This window comes from Protomyctophum parallelum (genome assembly GCF_964188405.1).
Source record: "Protomyctophum parallelum genome assembly, chromosome: 13".
Classification (NCBI taxonomy): domain Eukaryota; kingdom Metazoa; phylum Chordata; class Actinopteri; order Myctophiformes; family Myctophidae; genus Protomyctophum; species Protomyctophum parallelum.
Genome location: NC_139708.1, coordinates 26,667,081 through 26,687,080, shown reverse-complemented (window position 1 = coordinate 26,687,080; position 20,000 = coordinate 26,667,081). Strand labels below are relative to the sequence as shown.

General features: G+C 42.7%; 1 protein-coding gene across 1 annotated transcript in view; it reads left to right on the top strand.

Annotated features, from left to right (window-relative positions):
* Positions 1–13,769, top strand: part of LOC310868578 (uncharacterized protein) — a gene marked incomplete at its 5' end in the record, with an annotated part of 43,029 nt that extends 29,260 nt beyond the window's left edge. The window contains one exon of the mRNA XM_083779033.1: positions 6,884–13,769. Coding sequence (XP_083635159.1) covers positions 6,884–7,119 — 236 coding nt within the window. The 3' untranslated portion in view covers positions 7,120–13,769. The remainder of the gene's footprint in view (positions 1–6,883) is intronic.
* Positions 13,770–20,000: the final 6,231 nt, after the last annotated feature.

Sequence of the window (20,000 nt, the reverse complement as noted above, 5' to 3'; positions counted from 1 at the left end):
TGTTCAGCAACTACAGACTAAAGACAATACATATTTATATATAATTAATGTAGTAATGTTCAGCAACTACAGACTAAAGACAATACAGATTTATATAATTAATGTAGTAATGTTCATCAACTAAAGACAATACAGATTTATATATATAATTAATGTAGTAATGTTTAGCAACTATACAGACTAAAGACAATACATATTTATATATAATTAATGTAGTAATGTTCAGCAACTACAGACAAAGGCAATACATCTTTTCTTGGAAGAAATGAGAATTGTGTGAGAATCGTATGATCTCAAAAGGAAAATCGTGATTTGAGTAAGAAGGGGTGAATACGTAGTTTAGACTAGTCATTGGTTAGACATAAGGTTAAGGTTATAGGTTTAGGTGTGCTGCCCCGTGGGAGGTTAGGTTTAGACTAGTCATTGGTTAGACATGGGTTAAGGTTATAGGTTTAGGTGTGCTGCCCCAGGGGAGGGTTAGGTTTAGACTAGTCATTGGTTAGACATGGGTTAAGGTTATAGGTTTAGGTGTGCTGCCCCGTGGGAGGTTAGGTTTAGACTAGTCATTGGTTAGACATGGGTTAAGGTTATAGGTTTAGGTGTGCTGCCCCGTGGGAGGTTAGGTTTAGACTAGTCATTGGTTAGACATGGGTTAAGGTTATAGGTTTAGGTGTGCTGCCCCCCGTGGGAGGTTAGGTTTAGACTAGTCATTGGTTAGACATGGGTTAAGGTTATAGGTTTAGGTGTGCTGCCCCGTGGGAGGTTAGGTTTAGACTAGTCATTGGTTAGACATGGGTTAAGGTTATAGGTTTAGGTGTGCTGCCCCGTGGGAGGTTAGGTTTAGACTAGTCATTGGTTAGACATGGGTTAAGGTTATAGGTTTAGGTGTGCTGCCCCCCGTGGGAGGTTAGGTTTAGACTAGTCATTGGTTAGACATGGGTTAAGGTTATAGGTTTAGGTGTGCTGCCCCCCGTGGGAGGTTAGGTTTAGACTAGTCATTGGTTAGACATGGGTTAAGGTTATAGGTTTAGGTGTGCTGCCCCCCGTGGGAGGTTAGGTTTAGCGTGAGGGTTTGAAACTGTCTAAACTAAGAATGCACCCCTTCTGGAATGAACACAATGGATCTGACTGCACTTCAAATTAAACCGATAGGTCGTCAACAAAGTGTGAAACTTTCCAATGACATCACTTCCTAGATGGGGGCAAGGTGACCTTCAAACAGAGGAAAAAACACACACACACACACGCACGCACGCGTGTGCACGTACACACACATGCACACACAGTCACACACACAATCTGTATATAGCCTAACACCCACACACATACAGTATGCACACATATTATGTACACATGCAAATGTACATATGTGCACAATTACTGTACACACACGCACACAGACACACACACGCACATGTAGCTACATATAATAAGCCTTGAACCCGCATCCGTCGTGACCTGGTTCACACAAACATTCTTCATGCCTAAACACACACACACACACACACACACACACACACACACACACACACACACACACACACACACACACACACACACACACACACACACACACAGAAGAAGACCTGGTTCACACAGATTCTTCCTAAACCAGATGTTGCCTCTCTCTCTCTCTCTCTCTCTCTCTCTCTCTCTCTCTCTCTCTCTCTCTCTCTCTCTCTCCATGGGAGCCTTGAACTCGCTGCCATTGGTCGTCTGTGATGTCAATCACCAGGAACTGACCTATTGAATTATTACGTCATACTGCCAGACTTAAAACATAATAATTCTTTATAAGTGACTGTGCAGCAAAAAAAAAACACTGAAAAAAAATAAAGGGCCACGACCATGAAGTCTTTTAGAATACCCTTTTTTCCCCTCTTTCAAAGAGTTATCAAAGAGCACACGAGGTACTCTTCAAAAAGTATCAGTTTAGTTCATAACAGAAGAGTTAAAGAAGACAATATGTTACCAGTTGCTTCAGCTATGAATTAACATTATACTTCAATGGAAAACATCTAACCGAATGGCCTAGAGAGCTTTTCTTTTTTAATGAACACTGAAATACTACATTCATAATTGTGTTTGACTTTAGAAAGACTGTAAACTACTGTGTAGCACACATGACGCAATTACTGAATGTCAAGTCGCCAGATTTTCTTCTGAATCTTATGACACTTAATATTCACTACGACACCATGCATAATTAGGAGTAGTGGTTCTCAATCATTTCTTTTAACCAATTTAGGCCTGAAAAAAAATCTAAATCCTGACAGTTTTCTGAAATACCTGTTTCTAGGCCTATATCACTCAATATGGACCCCGAAAATGATCTGTAATTGGACTCCGAGACCCCCCATCTGAAAATATGTTGTTCCAGGGGACCCTCCAGAAGCAAAGATTTGAGTTTAAAACTATATTCCAAATTTGAGGCACATTTTTACGACTTGAGCTTGTAGATCTGCAATTTTTCAATAGCTAAATTATAACATAATGTTTAAAACACCAAAAGGGGTTCCCGCCCAAAATGGGTTAAAAGGACCCCCCCCCCCATAACTCAGAGTGTTGGTAAGGGTCCATTTGGTTCCTATAAAGTTACAGACCCGTCATCATGGTCACTCAGGGTTCTGTCAGTATTTGTGTTTCTGCTCAGATTATTATACTCATTTTGTATGTCTGTGGTCCAACATGGTGATGACCCCTGACCCCCACGGTGGTGGTATACAATCCACTGGACACTCCGTCATACTTCATCAGTTATAGTTACAGTAGTTATACTCGTCATATTATTCATACTAGCAACATCCTTGATCCAAAAATATTACAAGTATTCTTCCTAGTAGCTTAAACTTGAAAGATGCAATCCTGCAGAATTGCGAGTGTGGTTATTGTTCAATTATAACATTATGGTTGTCTGTCTCTGTAGAAATACTGTTCGATTAGAAGAGTTGAGTTGGGTATGATGTCACCGTATACTGTCCAATCAGATGAGGGCAAAGCGCACAAATGCCTTGCCTTGGAGTTCCAAGAGTTGCAAATTGTTGGCCAATCGGACGGGAGAATAGAGAGTTATTGCACGATTTAAAACGCTTTCAACGACTTAAGCGCTGGAGCGCAATAGCAATAAATAGTCTGCTTGTCTATGATAACCTGGACATCTGGGAGAGCTCTCAGCCCAGTAGTAACAACTCAATAGAAGGAAGTGTATCCATGACACCAACAGGTCAGAAGCTTCACACAGAGACCAGAGACAATGAAGGAAAGAGAAGTTGTTCATCTCAGAACTTGCACATAATTATAGCAACTTGGAGAACGCATCAACATCTATAGGTTGAACAGCCGTTGTGTTCTAAACGGAATGGATTCGGCTCAACTGTGGGTGTGTGTGTGTGTGTGTGTGTGTACCTTTGTTTTGTCTCACACTTCGGGGGTTGTGGGGGGGAGGGGGGGGCCTGCGTCAATAAAACACCACATCGTGACCAGACGTCCCGAGGAAATGGGTTTACGGCCCCGCTGTATAGCACGCGCACACACACACACACACACACACACACACACACACACACAGGGAGAGAATAGTTTCCTTAGCATACACCCACATTTCCTGCCATGCAGTCCTGCAGTATCAATAGAAGTTCCTAAATCTCTCTCTCCCTCTCTCTCTCTCTCTCCCCCCTCCATCATGCTTGCTCAGTAGTCTCTCGTCCATCATGCTTGCTCAGTATAGTCTAGTCTTGGAGGTTAAGGATGAGTTGGAGTTTTGGAGCTCCATAAAACACGTCTCATGGATTTCTTCTCCTCAAGGACACGGCTGTGACTCAGCCTGAAGCTTTTCAACAAAAGGCTGTCAGGCTCACTGTCGCTTTTATCTTGTTCTGTCTCTCATACACGACAGATTGCATCCAGGCTGTCTGCTGCACATATGGCTGTTAGCTTAGCGCTGTTAGCTTAGCATTCAGGCTGTCTGCTGCACACATGGCTGTTAGCTTAGTGCTGTTAGCTTAGCATTCAGGCTGTCTGCTGCACACATGGCTGTTAGCTTCTAGCTGCTACATGACATAATGCTAAGGCCTCGGAGCGGCGTTCAGATTAAAACGTATTTACAGACTCACTGGACATGGGAGTTACCAACCAACCTGAACACACTGCAAACACAGGCCTTAAATGGACAGGACACAGGTGGAAACACTGACCAATCAACACTGGGATAGGCTGAAGAACTATAGGACACATGTGGAAACACTGACCAATCACAAGACTGGTTAGACAAGGCAGGTGTAGCCTACAGAACTACAGGGGCAGACAGGAAGGCACGGAACAATACTACAAAATAAGATACACAGAAACAGAATACAGGATAGAGAATAATACAAAATAAAACATATACTGAACCAGAGAAACAGTCATAATAAGTGCAATTGCCACAGGCTAAGATGGAGTCTGAAGAGGTGAGCCTTCAGAATACAGTGGAAAACTGGGAGTGAATCTGCAGTTCTGATTGCAATGGGAGTTTGTTCCACAGTTTGGGAGACAGAATGGTGTGTAGCGTTGTCCCTGAGGTGTTAAGGAATGGAGAAGAGTCTAGGACGTGTGGAGCGTTGTTCAGGGTGTTTTAGAGAAGGGAGAAGAGTCTGGGACGTGTGGAGCGTTGTCCAGGGTGTTTTAGAGAAGGGAGACAAGTCTGGGACGTGTGGAGCGTTGTCCAGGGTGTTTTAGAGAAGGAAGAAGAGTCTGGGACGTGTGGAGCGTTGTCCAGGGTGTTTTAGAGAAGGGAGAAGAGTCTGGGACGTGTGGAGCGTTGTCCAAGGTGTTTTAGAGAAGGGAGAAGAGTCTGGGACATGTGGAGCGTTGTCCATGGTGTTTTAGAGAAGGGAGAAGAGTCTGGGACGCGTGGAGTGTCGTCCAGGGTGTTTTAGAGAAGGCTCAGACATAGCTTCCCTGTGTTAGCTGATCTCAGTGAGTGGGAGGGGTTGGGTCAAGCTTTGAAGATATGAGGGTCCCTTTGGTTGCTTTGTTGTTGTACTCTGTAACCGGGAGCCAATGGAGGGAGCGAAGGAGGGGGGGACGGGGACGACATGCATGTGAACATTTTGCCCAACATTTAATGTTTAATGTTCTGTCGTATAATTTTGTCAGCTATGTTCCAGAACAGAAACACGCACGCATGTAGCCACGTGCATGCATGCACGAACACGCACTTAAGTAAATAGGGTAAATATTCACAAACTGTTTCAGACTGACAACCAAAGAGCCAGAGGATGTTCCATTTCCTGCGTCTCAAATATAAAGTAGTTTTGGGCCGTAACTCTCGATGACGACAGGCTCTCTCAGCAGACATGTGCTGTCAGCGTTCCACGCAGACATGTGCTGTCAGCGTTCCACGCAGACATGTGCTGTCAGCGTTCCACGCAGACATGTGCTGTCAGCGTTCCACGCAGACATGTGCTGTCAGCAGCAACGTACTGTGAGCTGGAACAGTCCCGCGCTGCTCCATGTGGCACGGTTCCTGCGCGCGGGCGTGTCAGGGATATTATGCAAGTTCTTTTGACTAATGACATGTCATAGTATAATTCTGTGCAGCAAAACAAATAATGAAATCCCTCTTACTGTAAGTCCTGTTCGCAGCTAGAGTGCAGAGCGCCAACGGAGCATGATGAAATAAAATGCAGTCTTATGGGGGGAGGGGGGGGGGTTAATTAGGAACACCTTTTTATAATGGCAGGGGTCTTTATAGGCCCAAACCGCACCAATGATTAGTTGCGTGAAACCAATGGCCGTTGCCACAGGAGTTGCATTGTCCTTAAAACTGTTTTGGTGCAAGGAGTTGCATTGGTGTGACATGTCCTTAAAACTGTTTTGGTGCAAGGAGTTGCATTGGTGTGACATATCCTTAAAACTGTTTTGGTGCAAGGAGTTGCGACTAGCCTGCCTGGGAAGCATTCCTTTTCGGGTTTATGATCTCTCTGTGCACGGCCCTGAGTACAAGGTTCTAGCTGGGGTCAAACCACTTTCGTTCAGTTGGGTGTAGCTAGCAGCTGGTTGGGTGTAGCTAGGTTCGTAGCGCTCCTGCAGTGTCAAAACATCAACTGCTCTTCACCACCCTGAAATTACACTGAAACTACAGAAACTACAGCGTCATGGGGAGGCCATTTTGGTGGTGTGCATTGTCTGCTGGCGGCAAACGTGAGCTGTGATTGGTCCATGCATGCACACAAACCCTGCTCTAGATTGAGCTGTGATTGGTCCATGCCGACAAACCCTGCTCTAGATTGTGTACTAACTGATAGAGTCTCTCTCTCTCTCTCTCTCTCTCTCTCTCGTCATCCTTATATGCATACACTTAGGTCTTTGTTGATGTCCTTCAGAGGTTTTTAATAAACAGATGTTTGTATTTATGGGTTTTATGTATTTGGGACAAAGAAGAAGAAAACTAATAAATTGCTGGAATTTCCTTTTTGAACTTTGCTTCTTGGAAGTTGGCAATTTATCTAAGTAGTAAAGAAATAACGGAGAGTAGAGGTGTGACTGTTTTTTGTAGTTTTTAAGATTTAAGTGAAAGCACGACTATTGTTTGAATATAAATACATGATGTGTTCACAAATATGTGGGAGTATGACGATGTACACTTTATTTTCTTTAAATGGCTCTTTTGGATTCTGCCCTCCCTCAAATGATGTGCAGGGACTGGGAATCACATTTGTAGATTTTTTTATTGTATAGTTTGTGATCTATTGGTTGAAAGAAATGTAGCACATGGCAGCACATGGCAGCACATTTGATGAACATTCCTCGTCTTTGTTTCAGTCGCACTTTTTTCATGAATAAACTAATTGTTAAACATCTCTATTTTTCTCTCTCTCTCTCTCTCTCTCTCTCTCTCCAGACGACCCGTCGGCCAACTGGCTCCACGCCCGCTCCTCCCGTAAGAAGCGCTGTCCGTACACCAAGTACCAAACGTTGGAGCTGGAGAAGGAGTTCCTGTTCAACATGTACCTGACGCGGGACCGGCGCCACGAGGTGGCACGCGCTCTCAACCTCACCGAGAGGCAGGTGAAGATCTGGTTCCAGAACCGGAGGATGAAGATGAAGAAACAGAGCAAGGACCAGCCCAAAGACTGACGGACACCGACCGCACACACGCACGCGCACACACACACACACACATGTACACGACACGCACACAAACACGCACATGCGCACAAACACACACGTTTGTATTACTATACTAGATATGGACACTTTCAAAGAAATTAGAGAAACGGTCGGATGGCACCTTCTAATGGGAGCGCAAAATCTCTCTTGGAACCCTAACCCATCGACTTCTCTAATATACGGCAACCTTCCCCGTGTTTCCTCACCAGTCCGATCCAGAAGAACACAGTTTTCCGGCTGACAATGAGGTTATATCTTCCCTTCTTCTCTGGAGTCCTGCCTCAAAGCAGACCAGAGGTAGAAAACTATCGTTCCTTGATGCCATCGCTAGAGACACGTGCATCCGTAAGCAGGAACTGGGGATGGCATTGAAGGACCGGGAAGTCTGGCGTGGCGTTGTGAAATCCGTGATCTCGACCGCAGTCGAAAAAATGATGATGATTGATTACTATACTTGTTGAGGACGTCAAACTTTTCTTTTTTATGTGGACCGAAAATCTATCGATCTACAAGTTACCAATCGGGTTGTGAGGCTCGTAGATCGCAGTTATCTTTTTTTTGCTGCTCCACACCCGCACAAAACACTACGTATAGATCGAGTGCGTATCTTTAGTCTGACGTCCTAACAGTCCGACAACACGTAACCGAGTGACCCGACCCCAAACCCTAAACCCTAGTCCCTAAACCCCAAACCCTAAACCGAACCGCACGCGCTAAGCACGGGTGAGTCTTAAAACACATTCCCTCCCATTCACGAGTTACACGAGTTAATTGATTGTAGAACAGCTTCCTTCCCAATAACGAATTACACGAGTTACGTTTTCATTGTTTAATTCGCGTTTTTAATACGTTTTAAGTTCCCATCGGACAGAGTGTGATAGAGGTGACGCGTTCAGGTGACGTCACCGCAAAGAAATTCAGTCGCACTGCAAGCATGCAAAGGGTTCTGGGAAATTGAGTCCCAATGCATTCCAATGGCGGTGGCGGTGGCACGTTCCTCCTCCGCTCTGTTGTTGTTGTTGATCGCCACTCTGGGTTATTTTTCAACACTACGACAAACGATCAGACCGTTTGAAAGAGGATTTTAATTAAACGGAACGAAGACGTCGACGCGGTGCTTCTTCAAAGGTTAGTGAAATCTCGGCCGTCAACTCAACGATTCATTCATTCCGCAGTCAAACTGTTAAGCGGCCACACACGTGTCTTAACGGACCGCGCATGTCGGAACTAACGGTACGTCGGAACAAACGTATACGCTCCCCGTATCGATCAGGCATAAAACCGATAACCTCCAAACGTCTCTAAAGTAGGCTATAGTAATGTAACGCGCACGCACGCACACAAGCGCACACGCTCCATCTACACCCCCTCCCCCCAGCCATTTCGTTTACAGGCCCTATATCAATCAAGGCAATTGATACAGCTGATCAATAAAGGACAGTTGATCATCGGACAGGACGGGCTGATCCGTAACAGCAGGTCAGACTGACACGACAGACCAAAACCAAACCATGCAGGAACATGTCCCGTTTACAGACCAGAGGAGAACACAGAACCGTTGTGGGGTTTACAGACCAGAGGAGAACACAGAACCGTTGTGGGGTTTACAGACCATGAGGAGAACACAGAACCGTTGCGGGGTTTACAGACCATGAGGAGAACACAGAACCGTTGCGGGTCGGACCTGGAACTCATGCCGGCGTTTTTTGATTAAGAACCTTTTCGATGATGGAGCGACAATGAGGATTCTTAACCCCCCCGTCCCCCCATTCCTCAAGAGAATGGATCGAACTCCTTGTTCAAAATACGTTGTGGACTGAACCCTTTATGGACGTCATTTATGACGAATCGACGCGTCATATCACATCTAAATGTCTTACGTTTTCATATTTTGTACGTGATCTGTACATTCTCTTTGTTGTGTCGTGTTGTTATTTTAGGCGTTGTGTTATGTTGATATGAAAGTGAGAATAACTCCACAGAATGCCTCTTTAACGTGCTCTAAAACACAGAGACGACCGGGCGGAGTCCCTCAGGGCTCCGTACCAGGTCCTCTTACAGTGTTTCCATCCATAAACCTTTATATAATAAACACTATACATATTATTTTCAGTCAGGGATACCAATTTCTTCCAATCAGGAAAGAGAGAGAGAGATCTCATAGGATAAACAAGTGAAATTGGAACCGAAGACACACGCGCACACACGCACGCACGCACGCACGCACACGCACACACACACACACACACACACACACACACACACACACACACACACACATACAGAGAGAACATTGGAACCACAACAATTCCCGTTTCAATGTCCTGAACGCATATCAGTCTCATCTCTAGCCTATATTACAACATACTATCAGAATATATGGAGATATTTAACACGTATTTTAGCAAGAAAATATGAAGTATCACTTACAGCTTTTAACTTTAAACTAGGCCATGCACACACACAGAGAGAGAGAGAGAGAGAGAGAGAGAGAGAGAGGGGTAGAGACTAGAGAGAGAGAGAGAGAGAGAGAGGGGGGGTTAGAGAGAGAGAGGTAGAGAAAGAGAGAGAGGAGGGGTATATAGAGAGAGAGAGAGAGTGCATGGTAGAGAGAGTATCAGTTAGTACACAGTCAGTCTCTCATTCTCTCCTCAGCACTATTCACGATGTTTTATTACGTATTTATTGCGTTCCGCTGACACCGGCAGTACGTCAGTGGCGTAAGGTGCTGAAACCACGATTCACACAGCCGTTAATAACGCAGCGCGAGGAACGCGCGGGAAAGTGGAGGCGGGTGGGTTATTCTTTTTTGCCTAAACGTAAATCTTTCTATTTCTTGTTCTTTCTATTCTATTATTTTTTCCCTTCTTATAGGTGTTTCTGTCTCATTCCATGCCATGCTCTAGGCGTTAATTAGAAGCAGCTGTTAATTAGATGACTGGCGTTGATTAGAAACAAGACTTTATATATTTTTTTCCCTCCAATCTTAAATTAATTAGCAGATAGCGTGGAAGGAACGCATGCGTCAGCAGCGCGCGCTGATTCCCTCCAATCCGCAGTGATTCCACTACAGTATAGGCTACTATAGGCTGTAATTAATGTGATTAATGTTAATTACATTAATCCATGTTATTAACGCCTCTGTCTGCTGATCACCTTATCAATGGCACAGACACATCGATCACACGCACGCGCGCACGCGCCAAATGCTATAATAAATAAACCAAGCGAACCTAATCTATTCCCTCCAAGCTTTGAGGAGATACAGACAGACAGACAGACAGACAGACAGACACGTGTGCATTTTACGCAAAGCAATTATAGCCTACATACGGTAATTCATGATTACGAATGAATTAAATCAAATTAAAAAAAGAAGATAAGGTCGCATTTTATGTATAATCAAAACAAGACGTCTTCTAATTCAGACCTTGTTGACGTTGCCTTTTATTTTATTTATTTATTTTTAAAACAACAACGTCAGTGCAATTTAAATGATAATAAACCACGACGCAGGCAATTTAGAGACATGAGAATTACACTTAATTTAAATGAATGGTGTTTTATATATATATATATATATATATATAGTGCTGTGCGTTTAAAATAGGGGGGTCGCTTTTTAATTCTCACCACAGCAAACCGCGCGTGCAGAACAAGTCTAACCCAAATTAGATCCTAACCGTTTTCTGAAAAACCTGTTTCTTATCTGTCAGTGCAACCTTTTCCATGTCAAGGAAGGGAAGGACCCCCGGAATTATGTGTATTTGGCCGCGGACCCCCATCTGAAAATATGTTGTTCCAGGCAGGGACCCCCTCCCAGAAGTAAAGATTTTAGTTAAAAAACGTTCGCTCTGAAAGAATATATAGTCAAAGATTTGCACCACATTTTCACGATTTTTCTAAATAAATAGCAGACCTACAAGCTCGTAGCGCGGCACTCGATGCCGCGCTAGGAGCTTGTAGATCTGCGATTTTTCAATAGCAAAAAGGGGTTCCTGCCCGGAATGGACTAAGCTTTTATAGCCTAGTTAATTTATATCAGGGAAATAAATAGCTAAAACAAACAAGAACAACATTAATAAATGGGTGCATTTTCTCAATGAGCCACACATATATACAAACAGCTTTATGAATGGATGTTAAGTGGAATTAAAGTGTATATTTATGTCCGCTGCGGAGGAGGGAGGATTTAAAATATGAGCGTTTTATTGGCGTTTCTATAAAACGGCGAGGCTCAAGCCTTCGGAAACACGCACGGATAGCCTCCGTGCTCCGCGTGCGTGTGTGTGTGTGTGTGTGTGTGTGTGTGTGTGTGTGTGTGTGTGTGTGTGTGTGTGTGTGTGTGTGTGTGTGTGTGTGTGTGTGTGTGTGTGTGACAGTGTGTGCGTGTAGTCCGTCCGTTATACGTATAGATGTTAACGGCTTTCTGCTGCCCGCCGTTTTATGAGCCGTCCGTAAAACACGCTCCGACTTTACAACTCCTCCGTGGTGTGTGTGTGTGTGTGTGTGTGTGTGTGTGTGTGTGTGTGTGTGTGTGTGTGTGTGTGTGTGTGTGTGTGTGTGTGTGTGTGTGTGTGTGTGTGTGTGTGTGTGTGTGTGTGTGAGAAGCCGATTCAGTACGACAAAAAAAATGCATACATAAACACATTTTGGGAAAAAATTAAATAAAAAATTATAAAAGAGAATAAAATAGAATAAGTTATTAATTAAATTTGAGTATAGCATAGCCCCCCCCCCCCCTCACGCACACACGTGTAGGCCTATTTTAATCTTTAAATCTGCATTCTCGCTGAAATCATGAGTCTTAAATCAAATAATTAATTGAAAGAAATCACATTAGGACCTTTTTTCCATTCACAAACCGATTTAAAAAGCGGTAATATTTTTATTACGTCTTTATCTTTCATTTCTGTCCACAGAACAATATGCTGCACAACAACAGATTGTCTTTGTGTACAAAACACATGTTTACATGATTGTCTGCGCATGCCTCAAGTTAGCCGTCATTTTAATATGACGTCATTTCGTCGTTTAGATCTCTGTGTGTTTGTATGAACTATTTTCATATTTTATGGGGGGGGGGTTAAAAAATATTTTTTCTTTACTGACAAAAATTAGCAGTTTCTTTCTCGACAGGGAAATATTTCTAATTTATTGTAAATATTAAGTGAGTAAAACCTCAATCGTGCATTTTCAGTTGGAATGATTTAAAATATGTTTAAAAAATATATGTTTGTGTTTATATTGAGGATAAAAAATGACGTCATGCTGTAATATAGTTTCTTTTTTTCTCTTCTTTTTTTTGGTCCATATTTTAATTTTCTAGGTCAGTTTTCTCGTTATAAATCTTGTCGGTTGTATAGAAACTTTGTATCTGTTGTTGTTATTATTATTATTATTGTCGGTCGCATTAATTATTTGCCAGGCAGTCAGTGTTATATAATATTATATTGTTTTATGGACGGCGGACATTAATAATTATAATTAGATTATTTTCTCTTTGAAAACATTTCATCATGATTTACAGCAGATGGTCCTAGAGGAGACGTTTCACTGCAACATCTGGACATGGATTCTTTATTACGCACGCGCGCGCACACACGCGCACACACACACACACACACACACACACACACACACACACACACACACACACACACACACACACACACACACACACACACACACACAGCCTATAATAATCGTGCTGTCCGGAAGAATTCACATTCGCTCAATTTTCCTTTTGTTTTTCCCCCTAAAAAAATCAGTGCCATTGAACATTCTTGTGTGTTCGTTTAAATATATATTGAACCAATTAAAGAGTGCTTAGAGGGGGAAATAAATTCCTATATTATAACTCCACTTGAGCTGGATGTTTTTTGTTTTGTTTTATTAAGTTTTATTTTTTATTTCCTGATTTTTTTTTTAGGTGTTCTCTTCCAGACAGCATATGCTGCAGAATTGTGAAATTTGCCACAAACTGACGGGCTCAGTTTGCTCCTGCACGTGAAGTTCAGACACACCCGGCCCGGCGGTGACATGTGTCTGTACTTCAGCTCGCGCCTCGCCCGTCCCGTCCCGGCCTGTTGTTGTTATTGTTGACGTTCATATTTCTGACGTGCTCGACCCGATCGGCGAACACGTGACGTCAGTATAGGCCTATTCCTTTAATTATATCTCACTGCGCACGCAGTGCACGCGCATGACGTGATATGAATCTCCAAACCAACAACAGTCATCAACCCCAACCAAATCAACCCCAGGGCAGAACAATTAACATATTGTATAATATAATAGCACAACCCTCCGGATCCAACATGCCGTTATTATAAAACACAACAAGAACTGAAACAAATAAATAAATAAAAATGTCCACTATACTTTCTAATTCAGACGGTTGGTTCCTTATATGGTATGTTGTCATTGTGTTGTTTACCGTGCGATGGCACTGCTGATGATGAAGATGATGATGATGATGATGCTGGAGTCCTATATTAAAATGAGTTTACGATGACCTCACGAACAATTACTTCTCATTAAAGTATATAGCTTTGTAATTGTACTGTGTATATATACTCGAACCTCTTAAAGTCTGTGTTTAGCTTGTGTTTGACTGCTGGAGTAGGCTATAGTATAGCATATGTTTGTGTTTTCTGAGATTGTGAGGAGAGCTTCACAGCTTAATTCTGCTATATTTTCTGTGAAAGTTTTCCCCACAATTCGGATGCTGTGGTTTCAATATTTAAATGATTATTATATTATTATTACATTTTCAATACGTTATAGTCTATATATGCTGTTTCGAATATTTTTGTATTCCCCATTATGTGCTAGCTTTATAAGTTTGCCAGTTTGCCAATAAATCCTTGTTATTTTATGTTTCTATTCGGAAAACAAGCAATCTACAAGTTCATCTGCTATATTTTGCACGCAGCAATACCTCGTGCATGCGCTTGTAGATCGGCTACATTTAAATAATAATATAATAATAATTAAGTACAGATTTTGAGAAACGGTTCCTTGTTCTATTAACTCAATAATGGGTTGAAGAATTATAAGATGTCGCAACCCCGTGATCGTCATTATAAGAAATGTTTGAATGAAACATTGGGATAAATGGGAGTGAGTGTTTGCTGATTAACGACAGTTTGTTTGCAGTGTGATGTGACTGACTGTGTGGGAACCGGTTCCTATAGCTTCTCCTCTCTACTTCCATCCATCCAGCAGCCAGCCAGGCAGCGGGACACGGAGCCAGATAAGGCCGCCATGTGGCGCTCAGATGTCCGCTCCTCTCTGCCGCTTCAAGCGGGGCGAGAAGAGAGATCAGGGCGTCAGTTTGGCTGCGACACCAAAAGAGTGACTGTCATATAAAATAAAATAAAGAATGAACGCCCACGCTCACAACACACACACACACACACACACACACACACACACACACACACACACACACACACACACACACACACACACACACACACACACACACACACACACACACACACACACACACACACACACACACACACACACACACACACACACACGCACGCACACACGCAGTGCAGCAGGGTGATGAGTGCAGCCATTAGAAGTGCTCATTGGGTCCATTAGAAGTCAGAACAGAGACTCTGGGTTCATGTGGTCTGGCGGAGGTTCCGCCCGGAGAGAACAACATCCTCTCTCACTGGGAGAGAGAGAGAGAGAGAGAGACCACCATAACAACAGTATAGCCGCCATGGAGGCTCATAGACTACAGACTACAGACCAATTGGTTTCAATGTCAATATTCATAATATTCATAAAACGCATTATAAAATGAACAGCAGTCAACAGTAGGCTACAGTGTATGGGTCCCACCCAGACAGTACACCCAGCGGTTCCATATAGCATGTGGTTCCCAAAGTGCGGTCCGGGGACCCCCAGGGGTCCTTTAAGGGAGTTCCAGGGCCGGGATCCACAGCTAAATTATATATACCGTAGTAATAGGAACCAAATGTCTGGTCTGTAACTCTTAGAGTGTACAAATGTTGAGTTAAATTAACTTTGATTTTACAATATAAATTGGGTTCCATTAAATGGGGGTCTGTAGACTCATATGCACTGGTCTCTGGAGTATAGCAGGGCTAAGAAATGTCCACTTGGGGGTCCTTGACATGAAAAAGTTTGGGAACCACTGCATAATAGTCTAATGTCAATATTAATTATTATAATAGCCTCTGCATTAGGCTATAACTGAACAGCAGTCACAGAATGTCTTAGGCACTTATTGTCAACATTTAGTTTTGGGGATTTCAAGATCGAGCTCCCAGTTTGACTGACTATAGACGCCCCGGGGAGTCTCCATTGGATACAGTTGTATTTTTATTTAATGTCTGCTTTGATTGATTGACCTAATAGTTTATTAGACAGACATGTGGAGAAAAAAACTGCAGCAGAGTACAGTCGAACATTTAGTCCAAAAGGCACTTATTGTCAACATTTAGTCCAAAAGGCACTTATTGTCAACATTTAGTCCAAAAGGCACTTATTGTCAACATTTAGTCCAAAAGGCACTTATTGTCAACATTTAGTCCAAAAGGCACTTATTGTCAACATTTAGTCCAAAAGGCACTTATTGTCAACATTTAGTCCAAAAGGCACTTATTGTCAACATTTAGTCCAAAAGGCACTTATTGTCAACATTTAGTCCAAAAGGCACTTATTGTCAACATTTAGTCCAAAAGGCACTTATTGTCAACATTTAGTCCAAAAGGCACTTATTGTCAACATTTAGTCCAAAAGGCACTTATTGTCAACATTTAGTCCAAAAGGCACTTATTGTCAACATTTAGTCCAAAAGGCACTTATTGTCAACATTTAGTCCAAAAGGCACTTATTGTCAACATTTCTTTTGGATTTAAATTAGAGCTCCCAGTTTGATATATCGTTGCTGTCGGGAGGAAACCTCATAACTCAATTTTTGGTTTATTTTTATTATTCTTGGCATAAATCAGTGCTATTGAACACCCATTACGTCTGTGTGTTGTTTCAAAAGTATTGAACCAATGGAAAGTAGTAAAAAGTGCTTTGGACAAAACCTCTCAACTCGAGTGGACCCTCAAAATGTCTGCTAAAGCAACAAACTCCACCACCTCTCTCCCTCTCATGGAAGTAATTGACAAAATATATAAGTTATCAACTTTGATGAGGCTGTATTGCTTTGTTTTAAACATATAAGGTTTTCTTCACTTCCTATATTTTGGAGTTATGAGGTTTGTTTGTTTGTTTGTTGATTGAAAAGTTTATTAGACAGAAAAAACAGCAACATTGAGTCCAAAAGGGACTAAATGCACAAAGAAAGTCCTCCCTGTCTTGTTTCCAGCATGTGCTGTCGGGAGGAAACCTCATAACTCCAAAATGTTCATTTTTCAGGAAATGAAAACCATATATTTATAACAAATCAATACAGCCTCATCAAAGTTGGTGTTGTGACTTTATTTATTGTCAATTACTTCCATGAGAGGGGGAGAGGTGGTGAAGTTAGCTGCTTTAGCATACATTTTGAGGGTCCAATGGAGTTAAGAGGTTTTGTCCAGCACTATTTACTACTTTCCATTGGTTCAATATTTGCGTAACAACACACAGACATAACGGGTATTCAATAGCACTGATTAATGCCAAAAGAAAGAAGGAAAATGGAGTTATGAGGTTTCCTCCCGACATCATCTCATATCTCTGGGACTCAATTAAAAGTGTTTGTGTAACTTCGGACCCCCTGCTGCTCCGTGTGGTCTGAACATTTACTGCAAGAGGAACTCATTAGGTTTTTATTAATGTTTTTAGTGTCAATACTAATGGTTGTTGTATAATGTAACTCTGAACCAGATGGGCCCGGCGTCAGACCCTAAGGATCCATTTGGTTCCATTTGCAGTCAGTCAGTCGCTGTGCAAATGACATTGAGCAAAATGTACACCATTTGCACACTGTATAAGTTTTACCACTTAGGATTGTGTTACGTCCGAAAAGAACAGTCTAGAATGCACCATGCATTGATTATTATTGACAATTAACTAATTGCCTACATAATTACTTCATAATAAGATTACGAAATACGATTTTCAAATATATAGGCTATAGATTTGAATATGAAGACTATAATGCTATACAGAATGAAATGTGCATATGAGGTTAAATCATGAATCATTGTGTTTAGAATAAATTCTTCTAGACAAATCGTCTCCAGACTCCATGAGGGTCAACGCTATATTGGATAATTAGCCTGTTATTGTTAGTCAGATAAACAGCGCTAGAAACATAAAAATATTCCTGCTTTATATATATTGTCTACTTGCCAGAATGTGAACCCAGACATGTTGAGTACACCAAGGTTTTATGTTAGAAATTGATTGATTGATTTAAATATTTATTAACAGTTTGTAGAATTTACAGTACATTTTAAGCACAAACTCAATACAAAGACTGTCAACTGTGAGTGGACGACCCAATTAAGCATTACACTTGTTTACAACAGGGTCCACATTGTTCAATTCATCAAAACATTTAAAGACATACAGACATTTAGAGACATACAAATAGACATTTCTATGTAGCTAAAGTACAGAACAGGAATTCATCATATGTTGAGTAGGGGTCCCCAGCATGTAGAAACTGATGTTATAAATGTTGAGTAGGGGTCCCCACTCCCCAGCATGTAGAAACTGATGTTATAAATGTTGAGTAGGGGTCCCCACTCCCCAGCATGTAGAAACTGCCGGATGCTAACTTCCATATGTTGAGTAATTTTCATAATTGGCATAATATGTGACCATACCATTAACAACCTATAGAAGGCAAAAAATAATAATTGCATCATGTTTTATGTAGCATGTGAAACTATAGGGTTTGCTTTTCACAAACACACTCCTTGGGCAAAAAATGGCCATAGCAACATCAGTTTCTGCATGCTGGGAGTGGGGACCCATACTAAACATTTCTAACATCAGTTTCTACATGCTGGGGACACCTACTCAACATTTCTAACATCAGCTTCTACATGCTGGGGACCCATACTAAACATTTATAACATCAGTTTCTACATGCTGGGGACCCATACTAAACATTTATAACATCAGTTTCTACATGTTGGGGACCCATACTCAACATTTCTAACATCAGTTTCTACATGCTGGGGACCCATACTCAACATTTCTAACATCAGTTTCTACATGCTGGGATGTGGGGACCCCTACTCAACATTTCTAACTTAAAACCTTGGTGTACTCAACATGTCCGGGTTCACAATGGGGCTCTATGGGCTGGCAAGTATAGAGTGAAAATACAGACATACAGGCCTAACATTCCACTTAGTAACCAGTTGAACCCCATGGCAGACAGCATCCATGTCTGAGCCAGGTGGGGAAATATGAGACCTTAGCCTCCAGACTTGACCCGCTATTTTACCGAAGAGGTTTGATCATGGGGGGTTGGGGGGGACGGCGGGGGGACGGGACGGCCCGAGTAGCCTACAAGGATAACTCAGGTTCGGTTTACCATTAAAGTCCAGACCGTTTAAAGTGAAGTCAAACGTTGTAGAGATACAGCATTTCTCCATAAACAATCATTGTTCGCTCTAGAAAATAGTGCAGATTGCATGTGATTCAAATATATCTACAGTCTTTTGGAGGAATGTGTGTTGTATTTTTAGACAGACCTCCAGAGCAGCACCGCAGGGATGTGTGTGTGTGTGTGTGTGTGTGTCTGTGTGTGTGTGACCTGATTCAGGAGGGAGGGCGAGATCCATTTGAGCCGACCGCCGCGTCGGTCCGTGGTCCGACGCGACGGTCGGTAAGTCCCACGGTCGGTCGGTAAGTCCCGACCCGTCGGACTCACCGACCGACCCGTCGGACTTACCGACCGCCGCCACGTTTATTATTATTATTAGACATTGCGCAGCAGCGCGCACATGCATGCTGGGTGGAGAGAGAGAGAGAGAGAGAGAGAGAGAGAGAGAGAGAGAGAGAGAGAGAGAGAGAGAGAGAGAGAGAGAGACTGCGTGTTAAAAACCCCATTGTGGGGAAAAGGAACTCGATCCACGCATGCACTTCTCAGAGTGATTAGCCTACTAATGATTGACGCGACCAGGGTTTTACCTCAGTAAAACTATACCTAAACCTAACCTAACCGCTGAGCCATCTGAGCCGCGGCTCAGATGGATTTCGCCCTTGCTGTGATTCAGGGTGATCTGAGGTCCTGGCGGGTGTGTGTGTGTGTGTGTGTGACCCACTCAGGGTGATCTGAGGTCCTGGCGGGTGTGTGTGACCCACTCAGGGTGATGTGAGGACCAGGGTGTGTGTGTGTGTGTGTGTGTGTGTGTGTGTGTGTGTGTGTGTGTGTGTGTGTGTGTGTGTGTGTGTGTGTGTGTGTGACCCACTCAGGGTGATGTGAGGACCGGGGTGTGTGTCTGTGTGTGACCCTGTCACGGCCCCTTGGCCTGGCCTGCAGGGCCTATGCTGTCTAGTGTACTGCCCTGTGTGTTTCTCCCACAGATCATGTGGGCGTCGGCCCACTTGAGGTCCTCATTAGGTGCATTAGGAGCACGCTCCTGGAGAATACCGGAAGACTCGACCCGGTGCTTGCCCGTTTTTCCTCCCGGAATTGTCACCAGTGAGGGGGATAACTTTGTAATATGCTATTGGCTGTTTGTATTCTTTTTGGAAAAATATAAAAAAGATACTCCTGTAGAAAGGCTATATTATTTTACTTATATTGACCCTATAAACAATTTAGTATTATTTAGTATATGTAAGGTTTTGCACACTCAAATGGTACCTCGTCAGATAATCCCCACATATCCTACAACAAC